General features: G+C 39.2%; 1 protein-coding gene and 1 pseudogene across 4 annotated transcripts in view; both read right to left on the reverse strand.

Moving 5' to 3' along the window:
• Positions 1-819: 819 nt before the first annotated feature.
• LOC136169150 (large ribosomal subunit protein uL18 pseudogene) lies at positions 820-1700 on the reverse strand (annotated as a pseudogene).
• Positions 1701-10126: 8426 nt separating this feature from the next.
• The window catches only part of GIN1 (gypsy retrotransposon integrase 1), a 30581-nt gene continuing 24452 nt past the window's right edge, over positions 10127-16255 (reverse strand). For 2 of the 4 annotated variants that reach the window (XM_065920642.1, XM_065920714.1), the window contains one exon: positions 11104-13118. In XM_065920642.1, the coding sequence (XP_065776714.1) occupies positions 12637-13118 (482 nt within the window). In that variant the 3' untranslated portion in view covers positions 11104-12636. Of the gene's footprint in view, positions 11076-11103; positions 13119-16255 lie in introns of those variants that run through there. The other 2 variants (XM_065920835.1, XM_065920788.1) reach the window with 2 other exon arrangements.

Here is a 16255-nt window from a genome sequence, read left to right on the forward strand (position 1 = left end):
TCTGCCCTTTCGGCTCTGGTCCCCAGGAGGCTGATCCTTATCGCTTGCATTCCACCCCCAAGCTCCCTGCCACTGACTTCCGTTGGGGGGCGGGGTGGGCGCCAACACATGAGAGGCACTAGCCTGAGATGGGAGGGTGGTCCCCTCCGAGGGTCAGTTCTGACAGTGATCGTCACAGTTCTGACTTGTACGGTTCTGGCGGAGGTTGCCTTTCTCTATGATGACCACCAGTGATGGTTAAATTCTCTTCCATAAATTCATCTCTCACTGGGCCCTTCCACTCTTTGCCCCCTCAGGCCTAGAGGTCTCTGGCTATTTTTGGTTGCCAGACGCCCAGCCATTCATTGTGGGTTCTGTTCATCTTTAAAAAGTTCCTTAAATTTTCTTCTGTTAAAACATTGTGTTTCTTCTCTATTTTTGGCCAGGTCTCTTAGAAATACAGCTGTTAATTAAATCAAACTTGCATTTTGGGAATCCACTCAGTTTGGTCATAGTGTGTATTTTTATAGGTCACTGGAGTTAGTTTACTAATTTATTTTTACATCTTCGTATTCACGTTCATGGGAGAATGACCTGTTATTTTCCTTTCTCATCCTGTCTTTTTCAGATTTTAAGATTATGCTACCCTCATGCCAAAGATATAAGGAGCGGTACTTCTATTTCTATACCATAAAATAATTTGCATAAGATTAAAATCATGTATTCCTTAAATTTTGTTATAAATGTTGGTAAAATCACATGGCTTATTATTTGCTTGGTCAATACATTTATTATTGTCTTTATCTGAAAAATCTTCATAGAAAATTGTGGTTTCATGTATTAACTCTCGGCAGCCTGTTTCTGAGCTCTAAAGAAGCTTGCCTTCTTCTGAGCTACCCAACCTTTCTTCCGGGCAAGTGACGTTTTGGGATGGTTCCACTGTTTTTCAGGTTCTTTCCTAGGCTTCTTCTCATCCCCTGGATTCTCTTGTATTGCAGCATGAGCTTTCTTATGCGCCTCCCCCATCATGTCTGGAGCTACAGTGTCCGTCCGGTATTGAGAGAACTGTTTCCTACGGCATCCTCATCTTCTTCAGTCGGGTTATGCATGCAGGTTGCCATGCTTTACCCATGGTGTGCTTTCAGTGAACCTCGGCACTGAAGTCTTTGCTTCCTGACTCATAACCAGGGAATCACACGGTGCTGTGAGGGACAGACAAGCCTCCATCGACAACTCCCTTGAGGGTCCCCAACTTTATTTCCAGTAGTACTCCTGGCAAGTCTTGCATCCAGATAACAGGTCAGGGCCCCTGGCTGACCACCAGTGCTTTCTACACTGCATTCACCTACAGTCACCTCGACTTGGCCTTCGTAAATCTTGCTGATACCAAACCTATTAAGAAGCCTGCAGGTCAGCAGCAGGCCAGTACAATATGCTGCAGCGTTATTTGTCAGGCCAACCATCACACCTTATTTTGGGAGTTCGTGAGCATAAGCTGCGTATCATATCTCCTTTTAGACTGGCGTAAGCAATCTGACAAATGATACCTCTGTTGGTTACATGAACTGTCATTCTGTATTTGAGTGTGTTGTGATTATTTTTATCTTGGGTTACCAATCGTTTCTGAGCATAGTCGTCAGTTTTGCCCTCTCTCCATCCTCTAAATTTCAGTAGTGTCTCTTGAAGTAGGCTTTATTCTTGACAACTTCAACAAACCCCATCCTGTGGGAAAGAGCCTGGAGTTTGCAGCTTGCCAAAGAGCTGGCTTATTTCTTCTTGAACCACGTTTGCAGGTTAAATTTTTCTAGAATTTATCAATTTTATTAAGATTTTGAATTTATCAGGATTAAGTTATAATATCACCTGTCTTTTAAATATCTGCATTATATGGCATTCTGACCCTTTTATATTATAATATTTTTTGTTTATAAATTCTGTTAACTTTTAAAATTAGAATTTGCTAGATTTGTCTCAATTTATTAGTGTCTTCAAAAAAGCAACTTTTGGCTCAGGTCATCGTGTCATAATAAACTTATTTTCTATTTCATTAACTTCTATTATGTTCATGATTTCATACCTTCTATTTTCTTTAGGCGTGGTCACTTATTCTTTTCATACCAAATTAAACTGGATGCTTAGCTCATTACTTTGTAAACTTTATTTTTTCCAATGTAAGTAAGTATAAGTCATAAATTTTCATCTGAGCACAATTTAAGCTGTATCCCATGAACTTTTAAAAACAAGTTTATTAAGATATAATTCACATATCATACAACTCACCAAAGTGAATAAATTAATAGTTTTTGATATATTACATTATTAATCTTTCTAAATTGTGGCAAAATATAGATAAAAGTTGCCATTTTAACCATTTGAGGTGTATGGTTCAGTGACGTTAGCGACACTCTCAGTGTAGTGCGGTCATCACCACTATTCCCGAAACATCTTCTTTACTGCAACCAGGAACTTTGTAGCCATTAAGCATCGATTCCCCATTTCCTCTCCCCTAATGGGAAATAGATGGGGAAACAGTGGAAACAGTGGCTGACTTTATTTCTCTGGGCTCCAAAATCACTGCAGATGGTGACTGCAGCCATGAAATTAAAAGACACTTACTCCTTGGAAGGAAAGTTATGACCAACCTAGACAGCATATTCAAAAGCAGAGACATTACTTTGCCATCAAAGGTCCGTCTGGTCAAGGCTATGGTTTTTCCAGTGGTCATGTATGGATGGGAGAGTTGGACTGTGAAGAAAGCTGAGCGCCGAAGAATTGATGCTTTTGAACTGTGGTGTTGGAGAAGACTCTTGAAGGTCCCTTGGACTGCAAGGAGATCCAACCAGTCCATCCTAAAGGAGATCAGTCCAGGGTGTTCATTGGAAGGACTGATGCTGAAGCTGAAACTCCAATACTTTGGCCATCTCATGCGAAGAGTTGACTTATTTGAAAAGACCCTAATGCTGGGAGGGATTAGGGGCAGGAGGAGAAGGGGACAACAGAGGATGAGATGGCTGGATGGCATCACCGACTCGATGGACATGGGTTTGAGTAAACTCCGGGAGTTGGTGATGGATAGGGAGGCCTGGCGTGCTGCGATTTATGGGGTTGCAAAGAGTCGGACACAACTGAGCGACTGAACTGAACTGAAGCCCTGGTAAACAACGTACATTCTATCTCCATGAATTTGCCTGTTTTGGATATTTCATATAGGTGGAATTATACAATGTTTTTCCTTTTATATCTGACATATTTCACTTAACAATTTTTTCAAGGGTCAATCATGTGGTAGCATTATTCAGAACTTCATTCCTTTTGATAGCTGAGTAATATTCCATTGCATGTATATACCATGTTTTATTTACTCATTCATCTGTCAGAGGACACTTGGATTGTTTCTACTTTTTGACTATTGGATAATACTACAATAAACATTGGCATACAATTATATGTTCCAGGGCCTATTTTCAGGAGTGGAATTGCTGGGTCATATGATAATTCTGTGTTGAGGTTTTTGAGGAAGAAACAGTTTCTGATAGTAGTTGTACCATTTTATACTTTTACATTCTTATCAGTAATGTACAAGGGCTGCAATTTCTCTACATTGCGTCATCGAAACGTCTTTTTTTTTCTTTTTAAAAACTATCACAGCCATTCTAGTGAGTGTGAAGTGGTATCTCATTTGCATATCTTTCTTTGAGAAATGTATAATCAGATCTTTTGCCCATTTTTAAATTGGGTATTGAGTTATAGGAGTTTTTATATATTCTGGATTTTATGGTTTTTCATATTACATAAAAAAAGTCATTACCTTTTTAACTAATAACATATTAACTACCTCAGGTAAAATGTGTTATTATTAACATAGTGATTGGTGTGGCTTCACAGAGGATTGTGGCTTCACTCTAAGTCCTGTTCTCAAACTCGAGGCAGATTTGCTGCTGACTTCCTTCCAGCTACAACCAAGTCACATAAACCACCACCATGATGGTTTCATCACTGTTTATTTCCCACATAAAATTTTTTAATGAATTGTATATATATGTATGTGCATATATATATTTATATTTGTAAGGATGGAATTCTAAAGGGAAGGAGTAAAAGCACAGAAACCCAGAGACTATAGATTACACTTTACAATGCAGTAGGAAAGCATATTGGAAGAACTACTCCATTTAGAACTTTTCTCTTCACTTCTACTTCAAAATAATACACAGGAAGGAGTAAGTTGGGCTCCCTTCCCTTTATTTTCTCTTCTGTTCTTCATTTCATTTCCTGGGACCTTTTATCAGAACTGACAGCGGCTTCACTGGGATGTGGAGAAAAGGAGTGAGCGAAGGTGTCCTTGGCTATCTGATCTCTAGCTACCTGCCAGGCCAAGGAAATGGCTCTCCTCGCTATGTGCTCTAGGCAAGGACCTGCAAAGTGTGGACAATGAGGGGGTCAGATAAGGGAAGTCCACTGGACACAGCGCTCCTTACCTTCTTGTGAGTTTTGCATGAGTACGCAAAGGGAGTAGAGTTAATGGGAGGTCAGGAAGAAATTGGGTGAGGAGGACAGGGGGGGATTAGAGGAAGCAGGAGAATCAATCGATCTGGTCCTCGCACTCTGGGCAAGCTACCAATTTAGAAACTTTTTCATTTGTTGGCATTAAATTGACCTTTGCCTGTTTAACTTTTCTTGTAACACTGCACAAAGTTGGCACTGCCTTCTCAATCACAAATTCACTTGTGGATAGAAGTTTGAAAAAAAAAATTGCTTTTTAAATGCTTATTTTGGTGTTTAATTACTCATCATCATGTGTTGGGAGCCGTTATGGGGGGTCCCGCCCATGACGAGGTCATGAAGAAAATACCGGGCAGGCAAGGCCGTCTGGGACCCCATCCATGACGAGGTCACGAGGACAATACCTGACAGGCAAGGCCGTCTAGGATAAGGGACCCTCCAGGTTGGCCTCGGCCTCTACCCCACCCTATATCCTCCCCCCTTTGCTGCTGCTGTTCTTATTTGCCCTGCTGCAGATTCTTGTGTTGCCTGCCGAGAGCTCTCCTGCTCCTCTTTCACTGAATAAAGACCAACTTAAAAGTTAATTAATAAATCTCCTGGACGCTGGTACCCTATGAAGGGGCCAGGGATGAAGGAAATGCTTCAATTCAAGCCCTTTAGCTGGCATTCTGGCTTGTGTGATAAATGTGTGCTCTCATAGCACAAAATGCTCATGATTGTTCTAAACATCCTAAACACAGTATGCTAACAAAAGAAACTATTAAGCATAGGTCCCTCCGCGGGGTGAGAAAAGCTCCACAAATATTATAGCCACAAACGTGCCTAATAGAAAATAGTTTAGATAGAGATCAGCTGGTGACTTCTTGCAGGTAATTAACTTTTGGACTAAGAGCCTGTTTTGTGCCATATCTGCTGTTTTTGCAATCCTTTGCATTTCTGTTCGTAAAAATGTAATCCTATCTAGTTCCCATGGAGATGATGCCTCATAGAAAGAAAACAGATTAACCACAAAAAAGACAGGGTCGGCTACTGAAGTTGCTTAAAGTTGCACCAGGTGCAAGCCATAAATTGTCAACAGGCCTGAAAGCCAAAAGATATTATACATAGAGATTAACCATAAAAAAAGGCCCTAATAGGCACAGAGCCCTTTGGGGGGTGAGGAAGCCCTATTAGAGAATACAAAAAGTATTGTTTTAAAAGTGGTTATTGGATCAACGTTTGATTGATGTTAATGTGCTGAGGTTGTGCAGTGGAAACTATTGTTAATATAGTTGGAGATCTAGTAAAGTAAGAGTTTAGCCCTAGTGTAAAAACAATAAGATAATTGTTAATTTTAACCAGGAGTGCTGAACAGGGGCTGCCTCACCAGAGCCGCAGAGTCTTTGTGTGTTAAACTTTTTAGATAAATTTAGCTGAGAATTTCTGCAAAAAGACTGACTCTCATGTTAACAAGATTGTGTTTCTATTATGTTGCAACTTGCTGTACCATGAGTGCCACTTTTCTGTTTTCTGCTAAGCTCAAGGTCAGAAGATAATGTACAAAAAAATCTATGGGAAAATAAACAAAAATATACAGAGAACACCTGGTTTCATGAAGGACAAGCTGATGTCATGTTAATCTAAGTCTGTGTGCTTATCTGCCCCTTAGAAATGTGCCAACTTAGGGTATAAAGGCGATGGTGAAAAATAAAGCAACTGCCAGACTCTGCCGCACCTTCGTGGTCCGGTCTCTCTCTCTCTCTCTCTCTCTCTCTCGCCAACGCCGTTCATCCTGAGGGTTCCCCTGGATCCTGCTGGGGGCTGGACCCCGGCAATCATGATTAGAAACTCCAACTGGAAATGGCCCAGTCCTTTCCAGACCTTTGAACAAAACATTATTAGGACTTTCAACACAGTCAAAAATAAGTGGAAGAGGCTCAAGGTAAGGGTCCCAAACAAGATGTCTGTGCAAAAGGCTACCAGTGAGATTTTAAGATTGGATGTAAGTAAAGAAGTGTATTCAGTAAGAACTACAGGTCACTGGCTCACTACCCTACTGGACTTCAAGCTCTAGGAGAGCAGAGATTTCTCATTGATATATCCTTAGTGCCAGAACAGCATATGGACATAATACATATCTTTTTTGAGTGTATGAATGAGTCTCAAAACTAGTAAGTTTTATTTTGTAAAACTTATTTTTTTTAAATGGTGATATAAGAAAAATTTTATACTAAAAATGCTAATTATGATATTTAAAAATAACATTTCAAATGAGGGAATTACTTTCATTCAAAAAAGTTTTCCTTAGTGTATGTATCTCAGCATTTCCTTCTGTATCATGTTTATAAGTGTTCATAAGAAATACCACAAGGTGGCATACAAGGCCTCATGAAGACACTGCTGTTTTTTTGGTCAAATTTTACTCTATGCTCACAGAACAACTGCCTTAAGCCCTGGTTAGAGGGACTCACTCTGGGCTCTTGGCTTACGGGCTGCGCTCCGGCCCCCTGGGCAGTGTCCCTCAGCATAGAAGCTCACGGGGCCCAGGGACGTGCCCCTTTGCCACCGGGAGAACCTCGTCAAAGCCTCCCTCCCAGGGGCGTGGCAGAGGCGGAGATCACACTCCAAAGGCTGGGGCTGGCCAGAGGGTGCATCCGCAGGGGCTCAGATGGAGGAGCGGTGCACAGGGGGCAGCGGAAAGTCCTCCTTGGGGGAGGATGGAGTGGAGTGGGTGGATGCTCTGCTATCAAAGGAGGCCAGCTATCCCTGCTTTGCCACTTAGTCATGTCAGTCTGAGGAGTCTAAGAATTCGAGGAAGCTTGAGGCACATTTGCTGACGCAGAAACAGTTTATTAGCTTGATTCATAACTTCTCAATATTTAGGTATATATACCATATGGTATATATATGGTATATTAAAATCTATTTTCACTCTTGACAGGACCCTGTAAACATTAAGATAAGATTATGTGTATGTATCTAATTTGTAGGTATTTCCTGTGTATTTAATATCTGTATTTTAGAATCTACATTAGAATCCTGAGATTTCAATAATAAAATCAGCATTTTTATTTGAATAGCTTATATTCACAATCAGGAAATAATGTAACTTTCAGCACAAATGGCCTTTAGTAAAACCTGCAAACAAAGATGAGTTTTGGCAGTCACTGCATCAGCCCACCGACGCTAGTGCTCCTCCTTCCGAGGCCTGTAATAGACTGCACTAGGCATGGCTAGGTGGCTAGGTTTTGTTTGTTTTTTAAGCTTTTGTTTAGACTCTTACACAACAAATGTATTGAGATATAACTCTCATAAAATTCAGCTTCTTAAAGCACACAGCTCAGTGGATCTTAGTATTTTCAGTTACATATCCATCACCATTAACTTTAGAACACTGCTGTCACTACGAAAAGAAACCTGTACCCGCCAGCGGTGCGTGACTAGATCTGACCGTCGTGATGGGAGGAGGAAGGATGTCCGCGTCTTCTCACTGACCGAGCCAGCCAGCGCTCCGTTCACCGTGCTCTGCCCCTGCCATGGTGACGGGGCTGTTCCAGAAGTCAGTCTCTTTCAGCCTGCATCCTGGAGTTGAGGGCGAAAGTGGAGCCTCAATGAACCAAGAGGGTGGCTAAGAAGTCAAAGTCTTATTTTAAGCCACTAAGAACTTGGGGTGATTTGTAGACAGAGTGTAGTGTAACACAACAAGATCAGTGCACACAGGATGAAGGTCTGTTTGAGAAAGTATTTAGGGAAGCAGAATTCTAAAAGAAAAAAAAGGTTTAGAAACTATAATTCTAAAATGACTCATTACTAATTACCCTGTTACAGTGGGAAAATATTTACTCAGATATTGAAAAGAAAATCACTTCATTTCAGTTAAGAAAAGGAAACCTGACCACTTACATTTACCAAAGAGATTTCAGTATGACTCCATCATCAACTTTGTTCTGCTAATGGGAGAAGCATAGGAATCATGGTTTGAGACAACTATGTTTTCCTAGGCATTCTTTGTGGAATTCTATGTGGAATCTATTTGGTCTGCGATACAAGATGAAGTTTTTGATTTCTTTCCTATAATTATTTTTCATTTTGAGTTCAGTTCAGTCACTCAGTCGTGTCCGACTCTTTGTGACCTGATGGACTGCTGCACACCAGGCCTCCCTGTCCATCATCAACTCCCGGAGTTTACTCAAACCCATGTCCATTGAGTCAGTGATGCCATCCAGCCATCTCATTCCTGTCGTCCCCTTCTCCTCTTGCCCTCAATCTTTCCCAGCATCAGGGACTTTTCCAATAAATCAGTTCGTCACATCAGGTGGCCAAAGTATTGGAGTTTTAGTTTCAGCTTCAGCATCAGTCCTTCCAATGAACACCCAGGACTGATCTCCTTTAGGATGGACTGGTTGGATCTCCTTGCAGTCCAAGGGACTCTCAAGAGTCTTCTCCAACACCACAGTTCAAAAGCACTGGTGCTCAGCTTTCTTTATAGTCCAACTCTCACATCCATACGTGACCACTGGAAAAACCCACAGCTTTGACTAGATGGACCTTTGTTGGCAAAGTAATATCTCTGCTTTTTCATATGCTGTCTAGGTTGGTCATAACTTTCCTTCCAAGGAGCAAACATTTCATTTCATGGCTGCAATCACCATCTGCAGTGATTTTGGAGCCCAGAAAAATAAAATCTGACACTGTTTCCACTGTTTCCTCATCTATTTGCCACGAAGTGATGGGACTGGATGCCATGATCTTGGTTTTCTGAATGTTAAGCTTTAAAAGCCAACTTTTTCACTCTGCTCTTTCTCTTTCATGAAGAGGTTTTTTAGTTCCTCTTCACTCTCTGCCATAAGGGTGGTGTCATCTGCATATCTAGGTTATTGATATTTCTCCCAGCAATCTTGATTCCAGCTTGTGCTTCCTCCAGCCCAGCGTTTCTCATGATGTACTCTGCATATAAGTTAAATAAGCAGGGTGACAATATACAGCCTTGACGAACTCCTTTCCCTATTTGGAACCAGTCTGTTGTTCCATGTCCAGTTCTAACTGTTGCTTCCTGACCTGCATACAGATTTCTCAGGAGGCAGGTCAGGTGGTCTGGCATTCCCATCTCTTTCAGAATTTCCCACAGTTTATTGTGATCCACACAGTCAAAGGCTTTGGCGTAGTCAGTAAAGCAGAAGTAGATGTTTCTCTGGAACTCTCTTGCTTTCCGATGATCCAGTAGAGGTTGGCAATCTGTTATGTACGTGGGTTGTGTGATCTATGTTTCTCACCAGATGCTAAGTCTTTTGGGGACAAGGCACACATAGCTTTTATGTATCCTACAACATTCTTCAAAGTGCTTTAATACAAATATTTGTTGAGCAAAGTTGTAACTATTATAGAAATTATAGTTTAAAATCTTTGATATCAGTTATTTTATAATTTTCTTTTTTTTCCATTTATTTTTATTAGTTGGAGGCTAGTTACTTTACAATATTGTAGTGGTTTTTGCCATACATTGACATGAATCAGCCATGGATTCACATGTGTTCCCCATCCTGATCCTTCCTCCCGCCTCCCTCCCCATCCCATCCCTCTGGGTCTTCCCAGTGCACCAGCCCTGAGCACCCATCTCATGCATTCAGCCTGGGCTGGTGGTCTGTTTCACCCTTGATAGTATACTTGTTTCAATGCTGTTCTCTCAGAACATAATTTTATAATTTACTTTTTTAAGACTGCAGAAAAAAATTTATTAATGGATGCTTTTGACTTTAATATATACTATGGAAATGCACACATTTTCAAGCCAATATATAGTTTCAGATCCTAATCCTTAGCCTGTCTAACAAGGTGAACTTACCAATACCCTATAGGAGCCCATTAAGTAACTACAATATTTTTAGATGTTTCAATGACACAGGAATAGGTTTCATTTAACACATTCAATAAATATTTATTAATATAGTTCTACGTAGTTCAAACAGTTTTTAAAAGGGGGGAATATTAAAAAAAAAAATGGAAACTGAAAACATGGTAACAATACCAAAGTTTTGAGTTGGAATTTAGTTTACTTCCCAAGAAGCAAGCATGCTTTGCCTGTTGTTTTTGTAGAAGGAAAAATGATATCCATATATTACATGCTTCCTTTGCCTAAATATATATACATATATATATATATATATATGCACTGACATTCAAATGAAGAACTTCAGATAAATAATTACAAAATAAACCTTCAGGATTTAGTCATTAAGAGTTTGTCAAGATACTTTTTCTATGTAATCTTTTTGAATGGAAAAGATAAGATTCAAGGTGATATATTCTCTAAACAGCACTTCAAATGAATTTTTGTGTTTACTAAGTTAAGTACTCAAGGACTTGGTTTGAAGAGTCCAAAAGACTAAAAGTCTGCTTTTCAAGAGCATTATGATCTTCCATCAGCGGAGAGATTTTGGCATTTCTGTATTCTAATAGCTCACGATCCTTGCTTGACGTCAGTAACTCGCTGTCGACTACTCCAATGGCCGCATCTTCCACCAGAATATTTGCTTGGTATGCTCCAACTGGAAGCTCAGGCATTCCAACGTAGTCATGATCCGCCACTACTGCACCATGTAAGGGATGGAGACCATCTCAAAGAAGGAACACAAGTTTGCCTTTCAGAACCATAATTAAACCACTTTAAAATGAAATAATGTAAAATAAGGAATAAAATCCTAAGTAATACAAATTAACTACCAAGATTAATTTCTGGTGGGTTCTCTTATCTCCTAAATAAATACATGTTGAAGGATGAATAAAATGATATATGAATTTGACAGTTCATGCATACAGAATTCAGGAGAGATCAAAGAATTAAGAGAGTCAGACTTTTTAAAAAAAATAGGAATAGTATAAAGGAAAAAAAATAATAAAAATAGGAATAATATAAAGGGATTTTTCTTTTACGAGTTAAAAAAATTTTTTTTATTGTGGTACTATTGATTTACAATGTTGTGTTAGTTTCAGGTGTATAGCAAAGCGAATCTGTTATATACATATACATATACCCAACTTTTGGGGGGTTCTTTTTGCTATAGGCCATTACAGAGTATTTTCTTGATCTGTCTTTGGTAGGTTTAAGTGAGGGGGTGGAAAGGGCTGAGAATCATGGTATAGGTTAAAAACAAAAGTTATAAGCTATATTTTTGATGTTGATGATACCCTTAATATATATCTCAAAGCATTTCTGGATGCATTTATGGGGTCCTGAAAGATAATTTAACAAGTGGAATTGTTAAATCCTTATATTTACAACTTTAGATAATTCTTTAACCTTTATAGAATTCATATTAGGACAATAACATCAACTTGTCACACTGTGAAGTGATAAACTACAATGAAGATAAAGTTCCTAGAATCAGGTTTACATAAGAGGTATGCGCAAGTAGGCAGGCTACAATGGATTAGATTAATTAGCTTCCTTAAATCTAACTTAATATTAAAATGCTCATGAACTTTCAAGGTGTACCTAAATCCATACTAAAATCCTGACAAGGAATTTTCCTTGTCAGTATTTTATTCTATTTTCAGCAAATTTATCTTCACTATCAGGGGAAAAAAGTGCTTAGAATGAGGGTAAAACAGATAGCAAAGCAGCAGAATCTTTATAAACAAAGGTTAATGTAGATAAAAGAATTCCACCCTACACAGTATTCTAATTCATTACAAAAAAGAACTATTCCACTACTACTGATTAGCTTCCTGGACCCCTGTCTTCTCTTTCTGAATAGTCTCCCAAAACATTAACAGAATCTCTTAAAGATTTTAATAGCTTAGTTCAGTTCAGTTGCTCAGTCGTGTCCGACTCTTTGCAATTCCATGAATCGCAACACGCCAGATCTCCCTGTCCATCATCAACTCCCGGAGTTTACTCAAACCCATGTCCATCGAGTCGGTGATGCCATCCAGCCATCTCATCCTCTGTTGTCCCCTTCTCCTCCTACCCCCAATCCCTCCCAGCATCAGGGTCTTTTCCAGTGAGTCAACTCTTCGCATGAGGTGGCCAAAGTAGTGGAGTTTCAGCTTCAGCATCAGTCCTTCCAATGAACACCCAGGACTGATCTCCTTTAGGATGGACTGGTGGGATCTCCTTGCAGTCTAAGGGACCTTCAAGAGTCTTCTCCAAAACCACAGTTCAAAAGAATCAATTCTTCAGCGCTCAGCTTTCTTTATAGTCCAGCTCTCACATCCATACATGACCACTGGAAAAACCATAGCCTTGACTAGACAGACCTTTGATGGCAAAGTAATGTCTCTGCTTTTTAATATGCTGTCTAGGTTGGTCATAACTTTCCTTCTAAGGAGTAAGCATCTTTTAATTTCATGGCTGCAATCACCATCTGCAGTGATTTGGGAGCCCCAAAAAATAAAGTCTGACACTGTTTCCACTGTCTCCCCATCTATATCCCATGAGGTGATGGGACAAGATGCCATGATCTTAGTTTTCTGAATGTTAAGCTTTAAGCCAACTTTTTCACTCTCCGCTTTCACTTTCATCAAGAGGCTCTTTAGTTCTTCCTCACTTTGTGCCATAAGGGTGGTGTCATTGGCATATCTGAGGTTATTGATATTTCTCCCGGCAATCTTGATTCCAGCTTGTGCTTCCTCCAGCCCAGCGTTTCTCATGATGTACTCTGCATATAAGTTAAATAAGCAGGGTGACAATACACAGCCTTGATGTACTCCTTTTTTAGAACCCTCAAATTCTGAGTTCAAGAAACAGCAAAAGGAACATCAATGGCTCATTTAGACTAGAGATCAATGAAAGTTTCTCAGAGCAGATAAATGTGCTAATATATCCCAGAACATGATTCCACCATACTTATCCTCATACTAATATTGGAAGGACTGATATTGAAGCTGAAACTCCAATACTTTGGCCACCTAATGCGAAAAGCTGACTCATTTGAAAAGACCCTGATGCTGGGAAAGATTGAAGGTGGGAGGAGAGGGGGATGACAGAGGATGAGATGGTTAGATGGCATCACCCCCTCAATGGACATGAGTTTGAGTAAACTCCGGGAGTTGGTGATGGACAGGGAGGCCCTGGCGTGCTGCAGTCCATGGGGTTGCAAAGAGTCGGACGTGACTGAGTGACTGAACTGAACTGAACTGAATATGTGAAAAGCTAATTGAATCTATTCCAACCCTGTAAGCCACACATTTATGAACTTTAAATTTACAAATATCAAAAAATCAAACAAAGCTATGCTCTTTCCTAATAGGTAGTGTAAGTAGACTTGAGCTTGTATGGACATTTAGTTTTGCCCATTTACTTCATTAGGGTATTTTAGTTTTGAGAGGTTTTCTAAGTTTAACCTCACCAATTCTTATTAATGCAAAAGCAGTAATTACATTGAAAATGCTGTTAAGATACACATAGTTATGATGGAAATAAAAGTATGGATAATTGAAGGTGATAACAAAATAATTCTATGTTAGTAGGCAATGAAATGCTGAACAAGAGAACAATTCTGAAAGATCAAAAAAAAATCATGCAACCCATGAGATGTGCTATGCTCAACAGTAGCAGGAAAGAGGAAAAAATGATCGGTAAAATCAAAACACCTTTAGAATGTGTTGCTAGAGGTTCAACATCAAAGTTTGCTATTAGTCTGTTAATAACAGAGAAAGCTAGGAAGTCATTTAAAAGAACTTGAAAGGTTAGGTAGGGTAAAAATGTTGCTGATGAAATTTTTCTAATTAGTCGTGGAGAATTTCATAGGTTCAGGGTACAATGCCACAATGTATTAGTGAGAACAGTTACCATAAGCATTTTAAGTATTCCAAATTGGATCTTTGCAGAGATCTTTGATGAAGGAAATTTTCTGTCTCAAAATGTTTTTCCATACAGATAAAGCAGGTCTACTATAGAAAAATATGTTCAGTAAACATGTATCAACAGGGAAACTATGGATAGATGTAAAGTTTTTAGAAGTTATCCCTTTGATTTCCTGAAAATGAATTCAAAGACCTTGAGGGTAAGCACCTCCTAGTTACACAGACTTTGAAACAAAAGGACTTGATCAACCTCACTTGTTTGTAAAAGAGGAGAGCGTCCATGTGTAAGTAACCAATATATACATCTGAATGTATACACACACACTTTCTTTTAAGTAAGCTTTAAAGTAACTGAGTGGGACAAAACTGCAGCGAATCAGGATTATACTCAGCAAAGTCTAAACAAGTTACTCTGTATGCAATGGAAAACTACTCTGGAGATTTCAAGTTGCCATTGTACAGAAAAAACAATTCTCATTCATTTGGAAAGGTCAAATATGTTTCCATCCTACTTTGTTTTAAATCTAGTGAAGCCAACAGAAATGTTCTTTAACTTCAGAAAAGATTACCAAAGATTTACCAGAAAGAGAGTTTTGAGGCCTTACATGAATGCTGAAATAATACTATTTTGGATATATTGGATTATTATAAAATATATTACTAAAATTATTTTCACCTACTTTTTTAAACATGATTACTAGAAAATTTTAAATTATATATTACATAGTTTTTTCATTATATATCTATTAGACAGTACTAATTTAGAATAATCCTGAGTTACGGATAAAGAAAAGAACAAGATAAGTTTTTGCCCCCAATGTAAACAGAAATAAACAAAACCATATTAAAGGACTAGTCTACTCAGTCACATTACATGACAAAATTTACTTAATTTTTATTTTTTCATTCTATTGATTTAGTTACTAATATAAATGCTTGATGAAAGTATTATTTCAGTTTTGACCAGACTGACTGATTAAGTCTTTAGTTTCTCAGAAGGAGAGGTATTTTCAAGACATGTCAGGAAGATGTTATCAGCAGTTTTGACATACTTTTCCTTATTTAGAGTAAAAACAAAGTGAGATAAGAATGTTACAATTTCACTAAGGAGAAAAATAAAAAGCACATATTAAAACCAAAGCCTCAGAAAAGTCTCAGTGATTTGGATTAACTTATTTTTTCAAATAGAAAAAGTATAAGGTTTCAGGACAACTTTCTAATTCTGAAATGAAGTGTCCTGACTAATTCTATGCATGGTCTGACACCCTAAAACTAGCACAGTGTGCTGCCCTACTAGTGCTTTTCTCAGGATAAAATAAATAACTGCAATTTGATACTACTTAATTATTATAGTAGCTAAACCAATACTAACAGAGAACTGAATGATTCTTACTTTGAGATGACATAACTAAGAGGTCAAAGGGAGGCACTTTGCAGAAACTACAATTGGTCTTCATACCCCAAGGGTTGCACCACGGATGTGGAGGTGGGGGAGAACAGGGCCATTTCATACAAGGGACCTGGGTACGCGTGGATTTTGGTGTCCATAATAGGGGTCCTGGAACTGACCCCCTGTGGATACCAACAGATGACTGTGTATTAATAATAAAGTGAAGCTTTATTTAATATAGGGACTAAGTTTTGTTTTCTATTGTAAGTGCAGACCATAACTGTGTTAGGCAGAATAGTGGACCCCTAATGGTAGCTATCGGAGAAGGCAATGGCACCCCACTCCAGTACTCTTGCCTGGAAAATCCCATGAATGGAGGAGCCTGGTGGGCTGCAGTCCATGGGGCTGCTAGGAGTCAGACACGACTGAGCTACTTCCCTTTCACTTTTCACTTTCCTGCATTGGAGAAGGAAATGGCAACCCACTCCAGTGTTCTTGCCTGGAGAATCCCAGGGACGGGGGAGCCTGGTGGGCTGCTGTCTATGGGGTCGTACAGAGTCGGACACGACTGACGCGACTTAGTAGCAGCAGCAGCAGCAG

Source organism: Muntiacus reevesi, chromosome 1, assembly GCF_963930625.1.
Source record: "Muntiacus reevesi chromosome 1, mMunRee1.1, whole genome shotgun sequence".
Taxonomy (NCBI): domain Eukaryota; kingdom Metazoa; phylum Chordata; class Mammalia; order Artiodactyla; family Cervidae; genus Muntiacus; species Muntiacus reevesi.